The 20303-nt window shown below is 33.9% G+C and overlaps 1 protein-coding gene across 1 annotated transcript in view; it reads left to right on the top strand.

Moving 5' to 3' along the window:
• Positions 1 to 5095: 5095 nt before the first annotated feature.
• The window catches only part of LOC121384951 (homeobox protein MOX-2-like), a 38881-nt gene continuing 23673 nt past the window's right edge, over positions 5096 to 20303 (top strand). Inside the window, exon 1 of the mRNA XM_041515443.1 lies at positions 5096 to 5543. Coding sequence (XP_041371377.1) covers positions 5096 to 5543 — 448 coding nt within the window. The remainder of the gene's footprint in view (positions 5544 to 20303) is intronic.

Here is a 20303-nt window from a genome sequence, read left to right as displayed (position 1 = left end):
GACCCTAGTTTTTAAACACTACGGTGTATTTTTTACTATTAGAGCCGTTTATGATAATTGAATTGTTTCTGGTCATACTGGTGTTTCTAGTCATACGATCACAGACAGACCGCGTATCAGGCGAGCAATTTACCACTGGGCTACGTCCCGCTCGTTATATTGTGGTATTCCACAAAATGCTGTTTTTCCCATGTTTAAAAAAACAAAACACAAAAAAACCCAACCCCCCAAACAAACAAAACAAAACCCCGCACGAAATGCTAGGATCAGACTACCAACTGTCACGACGGAGTTGGCCAACTCGCCGATCTCTCGGCTTCTACGACTGTCCAGTTGCTAGTCTGAGCGCTCTTACAACTCGATTCTCGTCGTATACAACTCCTACGACCGATTAGTAACTAATATGAGCGCATCAGTCGTAAGTCGTAAACACAAACAAACAAAAAAGGTATGATGGCGAATATTTAGATACTGTTGATAATTTGACATATTTAGGAATGACATTTAATTACAATAACAGAATCAATGCTGCTCAAAAGAAGCTTTCAGAACAAGGTAGAAAGGCTATGTTTGCGATGTTACGTAATTTAGCGGATTGCTCCTTGAACTAAAAAATAGCATTTAGCCTGTTTGACACGTACACTAACAGCATCTTATATTCTTCTGAAGTGTGGGGCATACATAGAGGTGCCAGTGTAGAACAAGTTCATATTGGTTTTCGTAAACAATTACTTGGCGGTAAAAAGTCTACTCATTATGCATCAGTATACTGTGAATTGGGACGATATCCACTTAAAAAGTTTACAGTTTTTGTTTAACGACACCACTAGAGCACATTGATTAATTAATCATCGGCTATTGGAAGTCAAAATTATTTTCTAATGCAGCAAGGGATATTTTATATGCACTTTCCAACAGACAGAAAAGCACATACCACGGCCTTTAACCAGTCGTGGTGCACTGGTTGGAACGAGAAAAAACGAATCAGTTGAATGGATCCACCGAGGTGGTTCGATCCTGCGACGCAAGCACCTCAAGCGAGCACTCAACCGACTGAGCTAAATCCCACCCCATAGCCATTGAAATACCAAAGTCTATACAAAATAATTTAAAACTACTGAAAACTGTAATTGCATTTTGAAAACAGCACATAACAATTTTTTTTTTTTATACTAAATAACACACTGAAAACATGTTCTAATAATTAAGCAGGTTTTGTGAAGTTTACATGAACTGGGATTTGGCTATCTTTTGGATAAACCAAAATGTCATTAACGTAAATTATTCTTTATTTTTTCATTTCATTTCAACTTACATTTTCGTGCTTATATTCAATTAAGATTCAAGCACGCTGTTCTGGGCACACACCTCAGCTATCTGGGCTGTCTGTCCAGGACATTGGGTTAGTTGTTAGTTGGTTAGTGGTTAGTAAGAGAGAAGAGGGTGTAGTGGCCTTACACCTACTCATTGAGCCTTCATGTTTTGAATTGCCATAGTTTGACACCCAATAGCCGATGTATTTTTCGTGCTGGGGTGTCGTTAAACATTCATTCATTATTTCACTCATTGAGCCCTTAAGAACTCGCTCTGGGTTGAAACTGGTACCGGGCTGCGAACCCTGTACCTACCAGTCTGTAGTCCGATAACTTAACCACTGCGCCACAGAGGCCGGTTTATACTTTATTAGAAATCAAGCGAAGCATTGTTTGACCAAGCAAAGCAAAACTTGTTAAATGAAATCCAAACGTTAGCAAAATCGTAATGGATGTTAGTTTACAATTTTACTTATGCAAACATATACCCGTTCAATATATAAAGTATATCACAAAATTAAATCTGTCGTCCCTTCAATTAAAAGAGGGAGATATTAACAATGAACGTATTAACAGAAAATGCCACCTCTGTAATAACGATGTAGAAGATGAATATCATTTCATGTTGGTATGCCCAGTATTTCAAGAGTTAAGGAAACAATATATTAAGTTATACTACAGACGAAATTCTGTTTTGAAATATATTCATCTAAAGTGTACTGAAAATACTAAATATCTGATTAATATGGGTAAATATATTTATTTTGCATACAGATTAAGACACGCAGTTCTTGTTTAATATACTGGTAACTATATTTCATATATCTGCTTAGCATACGAATTAGTACACTCAGTTTTTGTGTAATATAATAGCAACAGTTACTACACTGCTGAAATCTGTTTGGCATACATGTTACGACACACAACTTGCATACTGATTACTAAATCCCATATGCATGTACATTGTATTACAATTTTAAAAATTGACAGTTGATAGTCTTAGATCAGCGTTACGGTTATGAAAAACGTTTGTTTTGTTTAACGACACCACTAGAACATATAATTCATTAATCATTGGCTATTGGATATCAAACATTTGGTAATTCTGACACATAGTCATCAGAGGAAACCCACTACATGTTTTTTCTAATGCAGCAAGGGATCTTTTATATGCACTTTCCCACAGACAGGATAACACATACCACGGCATTTGACCAGTTGTGGTGCACTGGTTGGAACGAGAAAATCCTCGATCAGTACGATTATGAAGGCGAACTGTAGTCTTTTTAAAAAAGTATTTCGCCGTTTCAACGTCACAGACTTGTTTCACTCTAAATACTGTAACTTTTATCCAGATGATTTACACGTGTGTAGGTTAACCAAACTTAGTGTCCATTTTCACGGGTTGAAATTAGGATCTGCGCCTTTAATTAATTTTGTTGAGTATATATTAATATTCTAAGCAAGATACCTGAAACTTATGGTATCTTGCTTGCTTAGAATATTAATTGTTTTTCATAAGCTTTGATCTTGGCTATTACTTCAACTTATGTTCGTGCTTGTATCCAATTAAGGTTCAAGCAAGCTGTCCTGGGTCCGCGCGCACAGACACACACCTCAGCTGTCTGAGCTGTATGTCCAGGACAGTGGGTTAATCGTTAGTTATTAGTGGTGAGAGAGAGAGAGAGAGAGAGAGAGAGAGAGAGAGAGAGAGAGAGAGAGAGAGAGAGAGAGAGAGAGAGAGAGAGAGAGAGAGAGAGAGAGAGAGAGGTGTACCTACCACTTTTATGTCCGATGGCTTAACCACAACACCACCGAGGCCGGCGATTGTCTTAATGCCTACAGAAATTCAAGACAGGCTCTTGATGTGAAGGTTTGAAGAACGCCAAAATAGTAACACTACTATACTATATTATACTATACTATACTATACTATACTATACTATACTATACTATACTATACTGTACTATACTAACAATAATAATGACAATATTACGTTTTCACAGGGCTACCAACCAAATGGAAATTTTCATTTTTAAGCGCGCGAACGCCATTTTCCAAACAATAATTTATTTTATTTTTAAAATGCCATGTTTAACATATATTTCACTAAATTCCAAACAGAGTAAGTCTGAGTTTGTCGAAGGCAAATAAGCCGAGCTCCCAAAAGGGGTGAGATGTATAAGAGAATTTGGGGACATGCTTCCTGGACATTTTTGAAACCAAGATGCCCAGATTTTGCTGGGATCATTAAAGAGACAGACCCTAGTTTTTAAACACTAAGTCATATTTTTCAACTAGACCCTAGTTTCAACCTGTAAACATGGACTCTAAGTTTGGTTAATATACAAACCTGTAACAAATTTGGATACAACAGAGTGAAACAAGAGTCTGTGACGTTGAAATACCCTTAAAACGCGACTCCATAGTCGTTACTTCTCAGACGCACGTGCATTTTTTAAAATATGAAAAATACATTTTGTGGTATTAGAAACACCAGGATGACCAGAAACACTTTAATTGTACGGAAATGGATAATCTAAACAATAAAATATAAGTAATGTTTGATTTCAGTGATCATAAACAGCTCTAATAGTGAAAAACATTCCATAGTGCTTAAAAACTAGGGTCTTTCCCTTAAAAAAACAATGAGATTGTTCAAATGAGCGAGGTAGTTATATTACATTGTATTATATTTTACCTCATGTACCATGTATATGGTCTGAGCGAATAAAGAATTTAAATTTGATTTCATTGAAACATATTTTATTGCTTTTTAAAGAACAAATGGATTAAGCACAAGTTATACAACTTACTAGGCCGTCTACATAATACATACACATTACGACAGTAATATATTTTTGCAATTTAAATATGAACAGAAATAAATATTATTGAAAAAGAGAAAGAAGAAAGAATAAAGGAAACAGAGAAAAAAGAAACACAATTAACTTTTCTATGTGTTTTGTAATTAGACAGCAGAATTTGATTTTGGAGATAGGGTGTGTCACACGACCCCTGTCACGCTTCCTCACCCCACCTCTGGATCCGTCAATCATTGATGCCAGTCAAGAACCCCAATGCTTTAGTCAAACACTTAATCCGCATTAAGGAACTTATCTTCGGAATTTAGCACCTCCAAAATCCGTCCGCTCCCCAGGCGAACTATTCTTTGTATCCCTCCGCGAGATGATGGATCGAGCAGACGGCGAAGAATATGACACTCGATCCTGCTGGTGCCGTGTTTTGCCTCGCAACGAGTCAACCATCGCACAAGCTGCAGAAGTGATTTGTAGCAGACGAGAGCGCACTACATGTTAATACTTAGCCATCCCAAATCTTGGCATCATTTTTGGTTCCTGCTTCTTCTTTCTGTTTTTTTTTGTTTGTTCGTTTTCTTCAACCAAACCGAGAAAGAGAATTTGTGAAACACGTTCATTTTTCTTACAACAGAAGACTAGTGGAAAACACGTTTTTAGTCTTTCGGAATTGCAGGAAAAGAAATGAGGACCGATACCAGATTGGTTATAATACAATGGAATCGCTAGCAGTTATTTCTAATTTTATGAACGATATGTATGTAGCAGAGCAAGAAAAAGGAAACAGTGTTCTTTGTTAAAAGTTTTGGAAATTTGGAGAGAGAGAGAGAGAAAAGGAGAGAGCAAAAGTTTTTTAATAGTTATAGTTCGGAATCCGAAAACGCCCTTTTGTGTACTGTTTCGACGTCGTCAAGTGTGTTTTTCTCTACGACGCAGTAGCAACAAGGACAGATATTTTCGCAATGGAGGGACCAGAGCGTCTTGTAGGACGTTCCAACGTCGGCGGTTTAGCGTCGTCGTCGTGCGGTTACAACATGGGCCGCTTCCTGCAGCGTCCGAACCCTTTCGACTGCATGCACGGCGGCATGGGGATGGGTTCGGCCGCCAACCTCGGCTACTCTTCGTACTCCGGCGATTCCTGGGGCCTCATGCACGGCGGCTACCCCAACGGCGTGGACCGTGGGTCCAGGCACCAGAACCATTACCTCCCCACGGCCACGTGCAAGGACTACTCCGTGAACGGCGGCGCACAGCTACAGAACCCCTACCCGTCCCCCTCACCCCCAGGGAGGGGCGGTTACCCCGGGGAGATCGTGCAAAATTCGTACCACCCGATGACGTCAATGTGCAATTCCGATTCCACCCCGTGTCTTTCTCCGGATCTTGACAAGAAAGAAAACAAACCAAAAGGTAGGTCATTAAAAAGTTGTTTGCCCGTTCCAACTAGTGCTCCACGACTGGTGTATCAAATGCTCTGGTATGTCATTATTTTAATATTAAATTATCTGTAGTTCTCTTACAGTGAAGTTTCCCCCCTCTCTCAACCAGTACCCCACGACTGTGGTATCAAATGCAAGGTTTGTCATTATTTTAATATTAAAATATCTGTAGTTCTCTTGTAGTCAAGTGCCCCACGATTGGTGTAACAAAAGCCGAGGTATGTGCTGTCCCCTATTGCTGATGGAAAAAATGTAGCGGGTTTCATCAGAAGACTATATTTCAGATTTACCAAATGTTTGATATCTAATAGCCGATGCTTAATTAACAAAGGTACTCTAGTGCAATCGTTAAACAAAACAAACTTTAACTGTATTTCATTACAGCAGTCCACCTAGTCAAAACGTCCCTTCGACTCTTCCTTGTACATAAATACAATTTGTAATACTGTAACTGTTTTGTCGTTCAGATTAATAATTTTAATACTTTAAAACAAGAAAGAAAACAAACCAAAACAGTTGGTAAACACTTTAATGTTAAGATATATATGTATATTGTCATAGTTTAAATACTTTAATGTTAAGATATATATGTATATTGTCATAGTTTAAACACTTTAATGTTAAGATATATATGTATATTGTCATAGTTTAAACACTTTAATGTTAAGATATATATGTATATTGTCATAGTTTAAACACTTTAATGTTAAGATATATATGTATATTGTCATAGTTTAAACACTTTAATGTTAAGAAATATATGTATATTGTCATAGTTTAAATACTTTAATGTTAAGAAATACATTGTACCTGTATACTGTCACAATTTTAAAACTTTTAAAACAAATCAAAAGGTAGATAACTAGTTGAATATTAAGAATTATGTGTATATTTTCATAGTTTAAGAAAACAAATGAAAAAGGTTGGCAAAGTACTTTAATAGAACGAAACTATGTGATTATTGTCATTGTTTTAATATTTTAAGACTAAACAACACATAGGTAAGTATTTTAATATTAAGACATTTCTGTATATTTCAAGATTATCATACCCAAAAATACATAAATGTCTTAATATTAAGAAATATCTGTATATTTCATTGGTTTAATATTTTAAAAATAATTTTTTTGCATTGATAGGTTCGACTCTGTAAGCAACACCCAATAACTGATGTATTTTTCGTGCTTGGGTGTCGTTAAACATTCATTCATTCTGTAAGCAATATTTTTATCTACTGATTCGTTTAATTCTTTAATAATCTTACGGATAATTACGTAATTAATATCTGTATCTATTGATACTTTTAATTCCTGAAGCAAGAGAGAGAGAAAAAAAGTACAAATTCCTAATTGATCAGTACCATTCTTTAAGTAATGTTTTCATCAGATAATTAATTTAATTGTATATGACAACTGTAAATTTCAATTCAAAAATAATATTTGTATGTAATGATAGTTTTAATTCTTAACTCATAGATCTGTTTAGTATCTAAGAATATTTTTAATTCTTAAGTCATATTTGTATCTAATGGTAGTTTAAATTTTAAAGTGAAATTTGTGTGTCTAATAATAGTTTTAATTCTTAAATCATATTTGTATCTATTGGTAGTTCTAAATTTAAAATCATATTTGTATCTATTGATAGTTCTAATTTTAAAATCATATCTGTATATATTTATAGTTCTAATTCTTAAATCATATTTGTATCTATTGATAGTTCTGATTTTAAAATCAAATTTGTATCTATTTATATTTATAATTCTTAAATCATATTTTTATCTATTGATAGTTCTAATTTAAAAATAATATTTGTGTCTATTGAAAGTTTTAATTTTAAAATCATATTTGTATCTATTGATAGTTCTAATTTTAAAATCATATTTGTATCTATTGAAAATTATCATTCTTAAATAATATTGTATTTATCGATAGTTGTAATTCTCAAATCATATTTGTGTTTATTGATAGTTCAATTCTAAAGTAATAGTTGTATCTATTGATAATTATAATTATTTTAATAATTTTGGTGTCTTTTGATATTTTTGAATATTTAGATAATATTTCTATCTATTAATACCTGTATTTTAAAAATTAATTTACATCCATTAATAATTTAAATCATAGGCGTACCGTCTCCCACGTTTTAAAGGTGGGGGATAGGCTGATTTTTGCCCTTAAAAATTAAACAAAAATGCTCGAATCTGGATAACAACATTTATTCTCATTAGCATTATTGCCAGACAGCTACTATATAGGGTTGCAAACGATTCACTACGTATTTTTGCATGAATTACAACTAAAATTGGGGGTAATTTCGCCCGAATATCTCCATCAATTTTGCCTGTATTTGAGGATTTACTGCAGCAAACGACCCCGCTCACCCCTCCCCTCCGTCTCATACGCTTTTGATTTGAATTCGTTAAGAGAAACACAATTATATGTACTGATACTATTAAGTTTCTAAATAACATTAGTGCGTATTAACATCCACCGTTTAAGAAAATGTAAATTTTTATTCATTGTGCAATGGTTGTGCATATTGTTAGTTTAAATTCTGTAAGTAATCTGTAAGTAATAGTTATACTGATAATTTTAATTCTTCGCTAAAATATTTCGTTCAGAGATTTACCACAAATCCTCATTACTTTTCTATTTAATCTGTTTGATAAACAACACCTCTAGACGGGCTTAAATACTCTGATGCCAGAACGTTTTACCACCTCTAAATCAGGTATAGGTTCTAGGTGTGATATTGAAGTTCTATGTGTTGTTTTCAATCTATTTTACACTTTTTTCTTTTTCCCTCCCATGTTTCTTAATTAACCAGTATTCATTCATTCATACATTAATATTCATTTTGTTATTTAGTTAGTTGATATGTACCTAGGAAGATTTCATCATTCTATTTATACATAATGATGATTTTAATAATACTGTTAATGATAATTAATAATAATAATAATAATATTGTTAGCAATAACAATGAGAATAATATTGGTAATATAATATAATATAATATAATATAATATAACACTAAACAGTTTATATAGACTTTGAAGATATTGGCGTTGCGCTTATTTCGTTATTCGGTTGATTTATTATAATTATAAGTATTCACTTATTTTATTTAATTAAATATTTATTTACGCATTTGTTAAATTATATTTTAAATACAAACAAAAGCCAGTTAGCTTATTTACCGCATGAAAACCAATATATACAATATATAACAAATAACAAAATACAATGTATATAAGTCCATTTTAAAATAATATGAATGTTTAATTTATATTTAAAAATGTTTATTTAAAGTATGAAATCATTAGTAATGACCAATATGTAAATTATGTACATTAAAAACAGTTTTACAACACAACTTAAAATAATCAACAATGATGACTTTTAATATTTTTTCTTACATTAGTTAATAATATTTTTATGCAATAAATCTTATCTCTTAATTTAAGGAAATCAAATATGAGTAAATATGACAAAATAAATATTGTATTTGACATTAATTTTATATTAACATTATATTCCAAATTACTCTTAACTGGCGAGTACTGGGCGTCTTCAAGAACTGTATTACAATGTTGTTCTCTTCCTATTAATAATAGATAAACTTTATCTCGTGGTGTGGAATAATTTCTTTATTTGTTATTACTTTTACTATAAAATTGTTATGACTTACCAGTTGTGCTGTCTGAGAAGATAAAATGTTAATAATGAACACTGTTAAACCATTGATTACTTCTATTTCTTTTTTTTTCCTTTTCTGTCCTTTCAGTTCATTCAATCATTTTTCACAAACGTTTATTTTGATTGATTGATTATTATTATTATTTTTGAAAATTACAGTCGCCATAAGTTATTGTACAACTTAATGTTCGTAATTCGGAGAGGGCCTCGTAATTTGGATGTCTTGTGCCCAATCCTTTATATATGTAATATATGTATAACTCATATATATATATATATATATATATATATATATATATATATATATATATATATATATATATATATATATATATATATATATTCGATATATGTTTAGTATGATGTAATGAGATATAATATAATTTTCGATACAATACAATACAACAATATAGTATAATATAATATAGTTAAATATATTATACATTCATACAATATTAATATGATATAGTCTAATTTAATATAAAACAACTTTACTATAATACAATATATTTTAATATATGTATAACAATATAACATTATAACATAGTGCAATGCAATGCAATGCAATGCAGTGCAATGCAATGCAACGCAATGCAACGCAATACAATGCAATGCAATACAACGCAATACAATACAATACAATACAATACAATACAATACAATACTATACTATACAATAAACACAATATAATACAATACAGACCAGTCCAGTACAGTGCAGTGTTCTTTGAATAACAGCAAAATGCACCAAACACCATGCAAATAAATAATTAACAATACCCCCCCCCCCCCCCCCAAAAAAAAAAAAAAAAAAAAAAAATAATAAAATAAAAAATACCCCGTCCAACAACAACAACAAAATTAACATAGAAAACAGACATAAACAGGAACGCATAGCAAATACCCACGTTCCTGGGTTGTTTTTTGGTTTTGTAAATTATTATATATACACGGCTGTGTTCAGAAAATTTCATGTGATTAAGGGAAAAATACCGTTTGTAAATTTGACATTGAACTAGTATTTAGAGAACAATTAATGATAAATTACTTATTATCTATTTATTATCTAACATAGTTTTACAGGATGAAATTTGTATACACAATAACACACAGAAAACAATGTTCTTGATCAAGAATGTACACTTTTCACTAGCCGGTAAGAGTAAAATTTAATTAACCAGTGGTGGTGGTGATGATGATGGTGATGGTGATGGTGATGCTAATGGTGATGCTAATGATGATGATGATGAATGATGATAATGCTAATGATGATAATGCTAATGATGATAATGACGGCGAATGATGATGATGATGATGATGATGATGATGATGATGATGATGATTTACAGATAATGATATAACATGTTTACGTTTTTCATCCAGTAAGATTCGGCGGCATGATCGATGATTGGTAAAAGGTTATGATGATGATGATGATGATGTAAAGCTGATGATGATGATGATGATTTACAGATAATGATATAACATGTTTACGTTTTTCATCCAGTAAGATTCAAGCATGTTTCCATGAACATGCAACTCGGCTACTAAAGCTGTCTGCATTGGTAAAAGGTTATTAAAGCAATATAACAATGAAAACTCAGCATCATCACTTAAAGGTTAACTTTATGATAAAGTAAAGCTATAACTAGACCGAAAAAAATGCTTTCTGCCAAGTTGTGGTTAAATATAGGAAGGTAGTATGTTTTTATTTCCAGGTTTTTTTCCCCAAGTTGTAGTCAACTATAAGAAGATAATATGTTTTTCTTTCCACTTTTTTCCCCAAGATGTAGTCAACTGTAAGAAATAGTATGTTTTTATTTCCAGGGTTTTTCCCCAAGTTGTAGTTAAATATAAGAAGATAGTATGTTTTTATTTCCACTTTTCCCCCCAAGTTATAGTCAAATATAACAAGATAGTATGTTTTTATTTCCACTTTTTCCCCAAGTTGTAGTCAAATATAAGAAGATAATATGTTTTTATTTCCACTTTTTCCCCAAGTTGTAGTCAAATATAAGAAGATAATATGTTTTTATTTCCACTTTGGTTTTCCAAGTTGTAGTCAGATATAAGAAGATAATATGTTTTTATTTCCACTTTGGTTTTCCAAGTTGTAGTCAAATATAAGAAGATAGTATGTTTTTATTTCCACTTTTTCCCCAAGTTGTAGTCAAATATAAGAAGATAATATGTTTTTATTTCCACTTTTTCCCCAAGTTGTAGTCAAATATAAGAAGATAATATGTTTTTATTTCCACTTTTTCCCCAAGTTGTAGTCAAATATAAGAAGATAATATGTTTTTATTTCCACTTTTTACCCCAAGTTGTAGTCAAATATAAGAAGATAATATGTTTTTATTTCCACTTTTTACCCAAGTTGTAGTCAAATATAAGAAGATAATATGTTTTTATTTCCACTTTTTACCCCAAGTTGTAGTCAAATATAAGAAGATAATATGTTTTTATTTCCACTTTTCCCCCCCAAGTTGTAGTCAAATATAAGAAGATAATATGTTTTTATTTCCACTTTTCCCCCCCAAGTTGTAGTCAAATATAAGAAGATAATATGTTTTTATTTCCACTTTTTACCGCAAGTTATAGTCAAATATAAGAAGATAATATGTTTTTATTTCCACTTTTTCCCCAAGTTGTAGTCAAATATAAGAAGATAATATGTTTTTATTTCCACTTTTTCCCCAAGTTGTAGTCAAATATAAGAAGATAATATGTTTTTATTTCCACTTTTTACCCCAAGTTGTAGTCAAATATAAGAAGATAATATGTTTTTATTTCCACTTTTCCCCCCCAAGTTGTAGTCAAATATAAGAAGATAATATGTTTTTATTTCCACTTTTTACCGCAAGTTATAGTCAAATATAAGAAGATAATATGTTTTTATTTCCACTTTTTCCCCCCAAGTTGTAGTCAAATATAAGAAGATAATATGTTTTTATTTCCACTTTTTACCCCAAGTTGTAGTCAAATATAAGAAGATAGTATGTTTTTATTTCCACTTTTTCCCCAAGTTGTAGTCAAATATAAGAAGATAGTATGTTTTTATTTCCACTTTGGTTTTCCAAGTTGTAGTCAGATATAAGAAGATAGTATGTTTTTATTTCCACTTTCCTCCCCAAGTTGTAGTCAAATATAAGAAGATAGTATGTTTTTATTTCCACTTTGGTTTTCCAAGTTGTAGTCAAATATAAGAAGATAATATGTTTTTATTTCCACTTTGGTTTTCCAAGTTGTAGTCAGATATAAGAAGATAATATGTTTTTATTTCCACTTTGGTTTTTCAAGATGTGAAATATAAGGAGATAACATTACATGTTTTTATTTCCAATAAAGGCTATTTCAGTTTATATAATTATATATATATATATTTATATATATATATATATAACATTGAAAAGCTTGCATCAAAATCGCTTTTTGTGCTCAAAGGAACAAGAGTTAATTCTCTTGAATAGTGACGTATATAGTGTACGTATTGTAGACATTAAAAGGACGTCATCTGTAAAGCTTGCTTGTTTTTAGATACATTTTAAAACGTTTAGTGTAGGTATTTTGTAACATGCTTTGCAGCGCTTACGTGGAAGCAAAATTGGGAATAACACATTTTACTGACTACTGGGAATACAAAGTATAGAGTAAAATAGCTTTAAACTGTACAGATCATAGTTAACCTTTAAGGTTATCTGCAATTAATACATATTAATCACTGACGAAACCGATCCGAGGTAATCATTCAATCAATCCACCAATCAAACAATCCACCAATCAATCAATAAATCAATCAATCGATCAATCAGGCCGTCATTTGACTCGTTCTTACGTGCACCAAAGGTTCTAGCACGACTGTCTTGGGCACATTCTCCGAGATTCCCCAAGACACCGCATCTTTTCACATACCAGGAGATTCGCTAAAGCAATATATTAAACGATACATCATTTGATAACAGGTCAAATATAAATGGTAATATAAAACAAAATAATTGCTTTGATTGTATGTATTGATGTATGTATGTATATTAATATATATATAGGTTTGGAAGATGACAACATTAACTGAAATATATAATACGCTAATAATGCGAACGACAAAACAACTGCTTTGCAGAGAAATATACCACTGATTTCAGAGTGAAAAATCATTTATTAATAATGTGACATACAACTAATGATAAAATGTTCACATCACTGAATAACTGCTTTGATATTAAGTGTATCACTAATGTTTGTTGTTTTTTTGTTTTTTTTGTTGCCCCAAAATACATTCGTAGTGTTAGGATTGGGGACTCCTAAATTCACCATCTTACAAAATAAGTTATCAAAAGCTATATTTATACATTTGACTAATAAATACATGTTGAAAACACAATATTTTGCACAACAATTTGATATCACTAATTTATGAAGCAAGGCACACACCGGTATTAATAATGCAATATACAATATAGTTGCGAGAGATGAAAACTACAGGTGAATTATACAAAAACACGACAGACAGAATAAAAGCTTTGATATGAAATGTACCAGTCGAAAATAAAGTGAGTACTAGAAATGTATTCTATACCCCCGCCCCCGCCCAGTATTGTATTAATAATGCAATGTACACTGTATTAGATACATGTAGTTTATTTTGAATGATAATTAGAGGCGAAATACACATGATAATATATGACGGTATAATTGCTTTGATGTGAAATGTACTGCTAGTTGAAAAGTGAAAAAAGAAAGAAGTGTTTTATTTAACGACGCACTCAACACATTTTAGTTACGGTTATATGGCGTCAGACATATGGTTAAGGACCACACAGATTTTGAGAGGAAACCCGCTGTCGCCACTACATGGGCTACTCTTCCGATTAGCAGCAAGGGATCTTTTATTTGCGCTTCCCACAGGCAGGATAGCACAAACCATGGCCTTTGTTGAACCAGTTATGGATCACTGGTCGGTGCAAGTGGTTTACACCTACCCATTGAGCCTTGCGGAGCACTCACTCAGGGTTTGGAGTCGGTATCTGGATTAAAAATCCCATGCCTCGACTGGGATCCGAACCCAGTACCTACCAGCCTGTAGACCGATGGCCTGCCACGACGCCACCGAGGCCGGTTTGAAAAGTGAAATGCAAGTAACAAGTATTTTATATATAATGCTATATATAATGTATGATATATTTTTGAAACACTATAACTAAAAGTGAAATATACACGATACTACACAGAACAATTGCTTGAATAACTGCTTTGATGTGAAATGTACTACTGGTTGATAAGTGTGACATGTAAACAGTTAAAAAAAACCCAAAACCCCGAACAAAACAAAATTAACAAAAACAACAACAGCGAACCCTCCACAAAACCCCTCGAAAAAATCCTAATAAAAGCAAAAAAACCCAACAAAAACACACACACAACAAAAACAACAACAAAACAACAGCAAACAAAAACAAAACCCAATCCTCGCTCCCACAACCCTCCTACACACCAAACCAACAACAAAATAAACAAAAACAAATAAAAACAACAACAAACAAGTAACCCCCCAACCAAAACAAACAAACAAACAAACAAAAAGAAACATAAACAACAACAAAAAACCCACTCCCCGACATGTCGTATATTAATAATATATAAATACAATATATAATACAGCTTCGATTCCATTCCAATATTTATTTACATGCTCATATACCACGAAGGTTTCAAGCATGTCTGTCCTGGGCATAATCTCTGGCCTTTGCCAGTGACTAAGTCCAGGACAGAAAAGGGTGGGGGATAAGTTTGAAGTGGGCAGATTTTGGAATAAGAATTTAGTTGTGTCCAGCGACTGCGCGGACCGACTAGTAGACACCGAAAATGGGCCGTGTTCTGACTGGCTTAATTTCGATTCCTTCGGGTCTATCTAGAAAAAGCTAAAGTCTACGGAGAATAACTGCACCTAACATCATGTCCGGACTAAGAATTTAAACCCAAAAATAAGTTAGACTGCTCGGCCGAAAAGGTTTTAAGGTGATTTGAGCAATTGAACGGGCGCCAAAGTAAATTGCGTTGGACTATTTATAAAAAAATAAACATACGAATTTTGAACTCGATCGAAAAGTATTTAAAGTCCAACTAAGCCCAAAAAGGAGGTTACCCGTCCTAGTTAAGGTTGGCGCAGCAGGACTCATGGTGAGTTGATGGGCTGATCAGGTGAGAAGTTGGGGAGTCCTTCCATCAAATACTGGTTGTTACGTTCAAGGGCTCCTGTGTAGATGTCCCGCAGTACCATCTTTAAGATGCGATGAATGGTCGCGTTGGGCATCGCAGGCATCAGGAGTCCTTGTCTGTACAGCCCGTCCTGCTGCGCTGTCACATAAAGTTGGTTGGAGTGGTTGGTCCCCCGGATCTGGTACTTCCCTTGTCCTGTCGGATGTTGGCGCCAGTGCTTGTCTGACCAGGGTCCCTTGAGTTGTTCTGGGTCGGTGAAATCGCCCATGACCGCTCTTCCATACTTTGCTGGGAGTTTATCGCAGACGATGGTCCATTCGGTTTGGTCGGACTTCTTCGGTGAGGTGACCGAAGACATCTTCCTCCTTTTGGACTCTCGCTGGATCTCCGCTGGTTTTTCAACAACAACCGGAGCTTCGAGGGATGATAACTAGGGGTGAAATATACACGATACTTCACGACAGAATAATTGCTTTGATGTGAAATGTACCACTGGTTGATAAGTGTGAAATGTAAGTAACAAGTGCGCGAGATGCAATCAGCGTTATCAGAAGATCTCGACAAGGGGAGACAAGTTATTACTTTATCCCACCACGCAGCATGGTTCGCGCACCTTGTGTCTTAATTTTTGCTCGGTGAAAACATATTTATGTATTTAAACTGATCGTACGAGTTTGTGAAGTGGAATTGAGTGGTGTTTAGTTCACGGTTTGGAGATGTGGATTGAAACTGATTTAGTAGTAGATAGATACTTAAAATGTTTAACATAATGTAGGAGCTTTGCTCATAATGGAAACCTTTGCTAGTGTATTAAGAGGTGGGGAAACAGTTTAAAGAAACTGTCCTGACTTTGTAGCCATTTTAAAATGTTTCCTGAGAATTAAATATTTTTACATTATTAAAATTACAATATACCTTTTTTTAAAACTTAGAACATGAAGATCTCCATAACCAAAGCATATCTGGACATCGTAAATTTATGTATGACAAAGTCGACTTTTGTCTAAAATAATGTCGTATGTAAGAATTTATTACTTACAACGGCCAAACGAAATTTGACACAATTCGGCCAGAGATAATTCCAAATGTAATAATGCTTTATATTTAAAACATGTTAAGGTAAGTTAGCGTTTTAAAAACAGAACTAGCAGGATATGTGTTTATTTTGTTGGTGATTCTGGGGATGGGAGGGGATCTAGGAAGGAACAAACGGAAATCTTGCTACGGCTGAAAACTCAGAAGATGTTTCCCAGTAATAGAGCTATTTTGACGACTAAAGTTTGTTTTGTTTAACGACATAACTAAAGCACATTTATTTATTAATAATCGGCTATTGGATGTCAAACATTTGTTAATTTAGACATATATAGTCTTAGAGAGGAAACCCGCTACATTTTTCCATTAGTAGGAAGGGATCTTTTATATGCACCATCCCACAGACCGGATAGCACATACCACGGCCTTTGATATACCAGTCGTGGTGCACTGGCTGGAACGAGAAATAGCCCAATGGGTCCACCCACGGAGATCGATTCTTAACCGACCGCGCATCAAGCGGGCTCTTTACCACTGGGCTACATACCGCCCGTTTTGACGGCTAAAACCAGATATTATAAAGAAATATTTTTGTTTACCAGTGTTTGCATATCCAATGTTTTCGCGGTCGTATGCTAATGTTTGTAGCAGTCATTGTTGATTCTTGTTTTTGCGTGATATATTTTGTCTTAATTATGAACACCCTGTTTATACAGACCTTGATATTCTAAACAAGAAAATATCTTTAATATGTCATATTAGTCATAAAAAGGGAGAGAGACAGCTAAGCAGATACAGAGATATATAGAAAATAAGAGACAGACATATGGAGAGACATAGATAGAAAGAGGGATGGAGCGAGATAGAAGGAAAATTAGACAAAGAGAAACATACAGAGAGAGAGAGAGAGAGAGAGAGAGAGAGAGAGAGAGAGAGAGAGAGAGAGAGAGAGAGAGAGAGAGAGAGAGAGACGGAGAAAGAAGGAGAAAGAAGAAAAAGAGACAGAGGCAGAAAGAGAGAGATATAGGGTAAAGAAAGACGGAGAGAGAGAGAGAGAGAGAGAGAGAGAGAGAGAGAGAGAGAGAGAGAGAGAGAGAGAGAGAGAGAGAGAGAGAGAAGAGAAAGAAAAAAGAGACAGAGGCAGAAAGAGAGAGATGTAGGGTAAAGAAAGACGGAGAGAGAGAGAGAGAGAGAGAGAGAGAGAGAGAGAGAGAGAGAGAGAGAGAGAGAGAGAGAGAGAGACGGAGAAAGAAGGACAGAGACAGAGGCAGAAAGAGAGAGATATAGGGTAAAGAGAGAGAGAGAGAGAGAGAGAGAGAGAGAGAGAGAGAGAGAGAGAGAGAGAGAGAGAGAGAGAAAGAAGGAGAAAGAAGAAAAAGAGACAGAGGCAGAAAGAGAGAGATATAGGGTAAAGAAAGACGGAGAGAGAGAGAGAGAGAGAGAGAGAGAGAGAGAGAGAGAGAGAGAGAGAGAGAGAGAGAGAGAGAGAGAGAGCGCGACACACAGACAGAGAGAAACACACAGAAACAAGTAAATAAAATAACCATATGTTGACGCCAAATAGCCGTAGTAGTTTATAATCATGTGCTGTGGGGTCGTTAAACGAACATTCCTTTCCTTTTGTTAAGAGACAACTTCTAAACTGCAGCCACCCAGGCGCAGATTGTGATGTCAGTTGACTTTGATACAAAAACCACCCAGCATCTCTACATTTATGTATCTGGGTTGAAACGAAAAAGTATTCAAGTGAAACGGTACATGCTTATCGTGCTCGCATCTGTTCGAAGATAATTTTGTAGCAAATGCTTTGATATTTTTTACGCTTTCCTGAGGGAAATACTGTTATGAAAACACGTGCTTGCTCATAAATATTCCAAATTTCTGGCTAACATGTTCCAACGCAATTTGTAACCTCCAGGCCCTTCTTTTTAAAAAAGAAAAAAGTTTACAATTGTGAGAAAGGTTGGTGTGGATTTTTTTTCTGGGAAATGTAGACGCTTGAATATTACATACCCCTTGATTATGGATACATATATTGTGACATTTTGAAACTGAAACATACATTTAATACATACAGTTATATAACACATTTTAATATTTAAATTACCATAACATCGCGTGAAAATTTATCCATACATGATTATAGACATGTGCATGTAAATGTATTGCACACATACATAATGCATACCCATAGACTATAAATCCACATATAAAATTTTCAAATTGAAATATACGTAAATATATTGCACACTTGCCTATTACATGCACGTGTATATATCGTTATATAACCGGCCTCGGTGGCGTCGTGGTTAGGCCATCAGTCAACAGGCTGGGAGGTACTGGGTTCGGATCCTAGTCGAGGCATGGGATTTTTTAATCCAGATACCGACTCCAAACCCTGAATGAGTGCCCCGCAAGGCTCAATGGGTAAGTGTAAACCACTTGCACCGACCAGTGATCCATAACTGGTTCAACAAAGGCCATGGTTTGTGCTATCCTGCCTGTGGGAAGCGCAAATAAAAGATCCCTTGCTGCTAATCGGAAAGAGTAGCCCATATAGTGGCGACAGCTGGTCTCCTCTCAAAATCTGTGTGGTCCATAACCGTATGTCTGACGCCATATAACCGTAAATAAAATGTGTTGAGTGCGTCGTTAAAAAAAACATTTCTATATCGTTATACCCCTGCGCGTGCTGTAACCTCACCGTGGTGCAGGGGTGTAACATTTTCTTTGAGAATGGCCAGTACAGCACAAAATTGAAGTTTTGAGTAAAATTCAGTATCTATCTGTGATATTTGTGTTTTTGCACAGTTCTTTACACTGTTTTTGTTTAAATCTTGAATTTTTATATTGATGTTGATGTTATTTATTTGCATTACTATATTTTGACACCCAATAGCCGATGCATTTTTTCGTACTGGGTGTCGTTAAACATTCATTCATTCATTATATCGTGTTATATATATATATATATATATATATATATATATATATATATATATATATATATATATATATATATATATGGAATACTACATGAGTGGCTGTTAGCTACCATTTATCTTACAACGAATTGTTTCAAAAACGTTTCTAACGAACACGGATTTAGTTTTCTATTTCTTACATATACTTAAAGCCCCCCCCATCCAAACCCCCCCCCCCCCCCAAAAAAAAAAAAAAAAACACCCAACAAAACAAACAACAACAACAACAACAACAAAAAACCCCACAAAATATTTGAAATAAATTTAAACTTCTTTTTCAACTAAATCCTATTTACGGCCCTAAGGCTTGTAATTAACTTATGCGTTAAAAAACAAAAAAAACAACAACAACAACAAAAATCAGGTTAACCTATACGTCACAGGATAATCAGTTTTAATTGTCCATTTTTTAAATTGGTTGAGATAGCTTGGGCGATCGGGTCATGATCTACGAACAACCAGTCGTATGTCTTTAAAGGGACATTCCTGAGTTTGATGTAGTTTTTAAGATGTTATCGACTAACAGAGACTTTTTAACGATTGTAATTATATATAAACATATTTTTCTGCATAAAATATTAGTGGCTGTATATTAAACATGTTTCTGGTCGTTCTAATATTTGTACTAGGTTAAATTTCATCTTATTTCCTATAATATTGTTTTTTCGTACGTACGAAATTATTTGAAGACAAAATCCAGTTTGGGCTTCTTACAAATATTAAGACGACCAGAAACACATTGAATATACAGACACTGATGTTCTAAATAAGAAACTATATTTAATATGCAAGTTTAAT

Source organism: Gigantopelta aegis, chromosome 11 (assembly GCF_016097555.1).
Source record: "Gigantopelta aegis isolate Gae_Host chromosome 11, Gae_host_genome, whole genome shotgun sequence".
Lineage (NCBI taxonomy): Eukaryota > Metazoa > Mollusca > Gastropoda > Neomphalida > Peltospiridae > Gigantopelta > Gigantopelta aegis.
The sequence above is the reverse complement of the archived record's forward strand: the minus strand, read 5'-3'. Positions and strand labels throughout refer to the sequence as shown.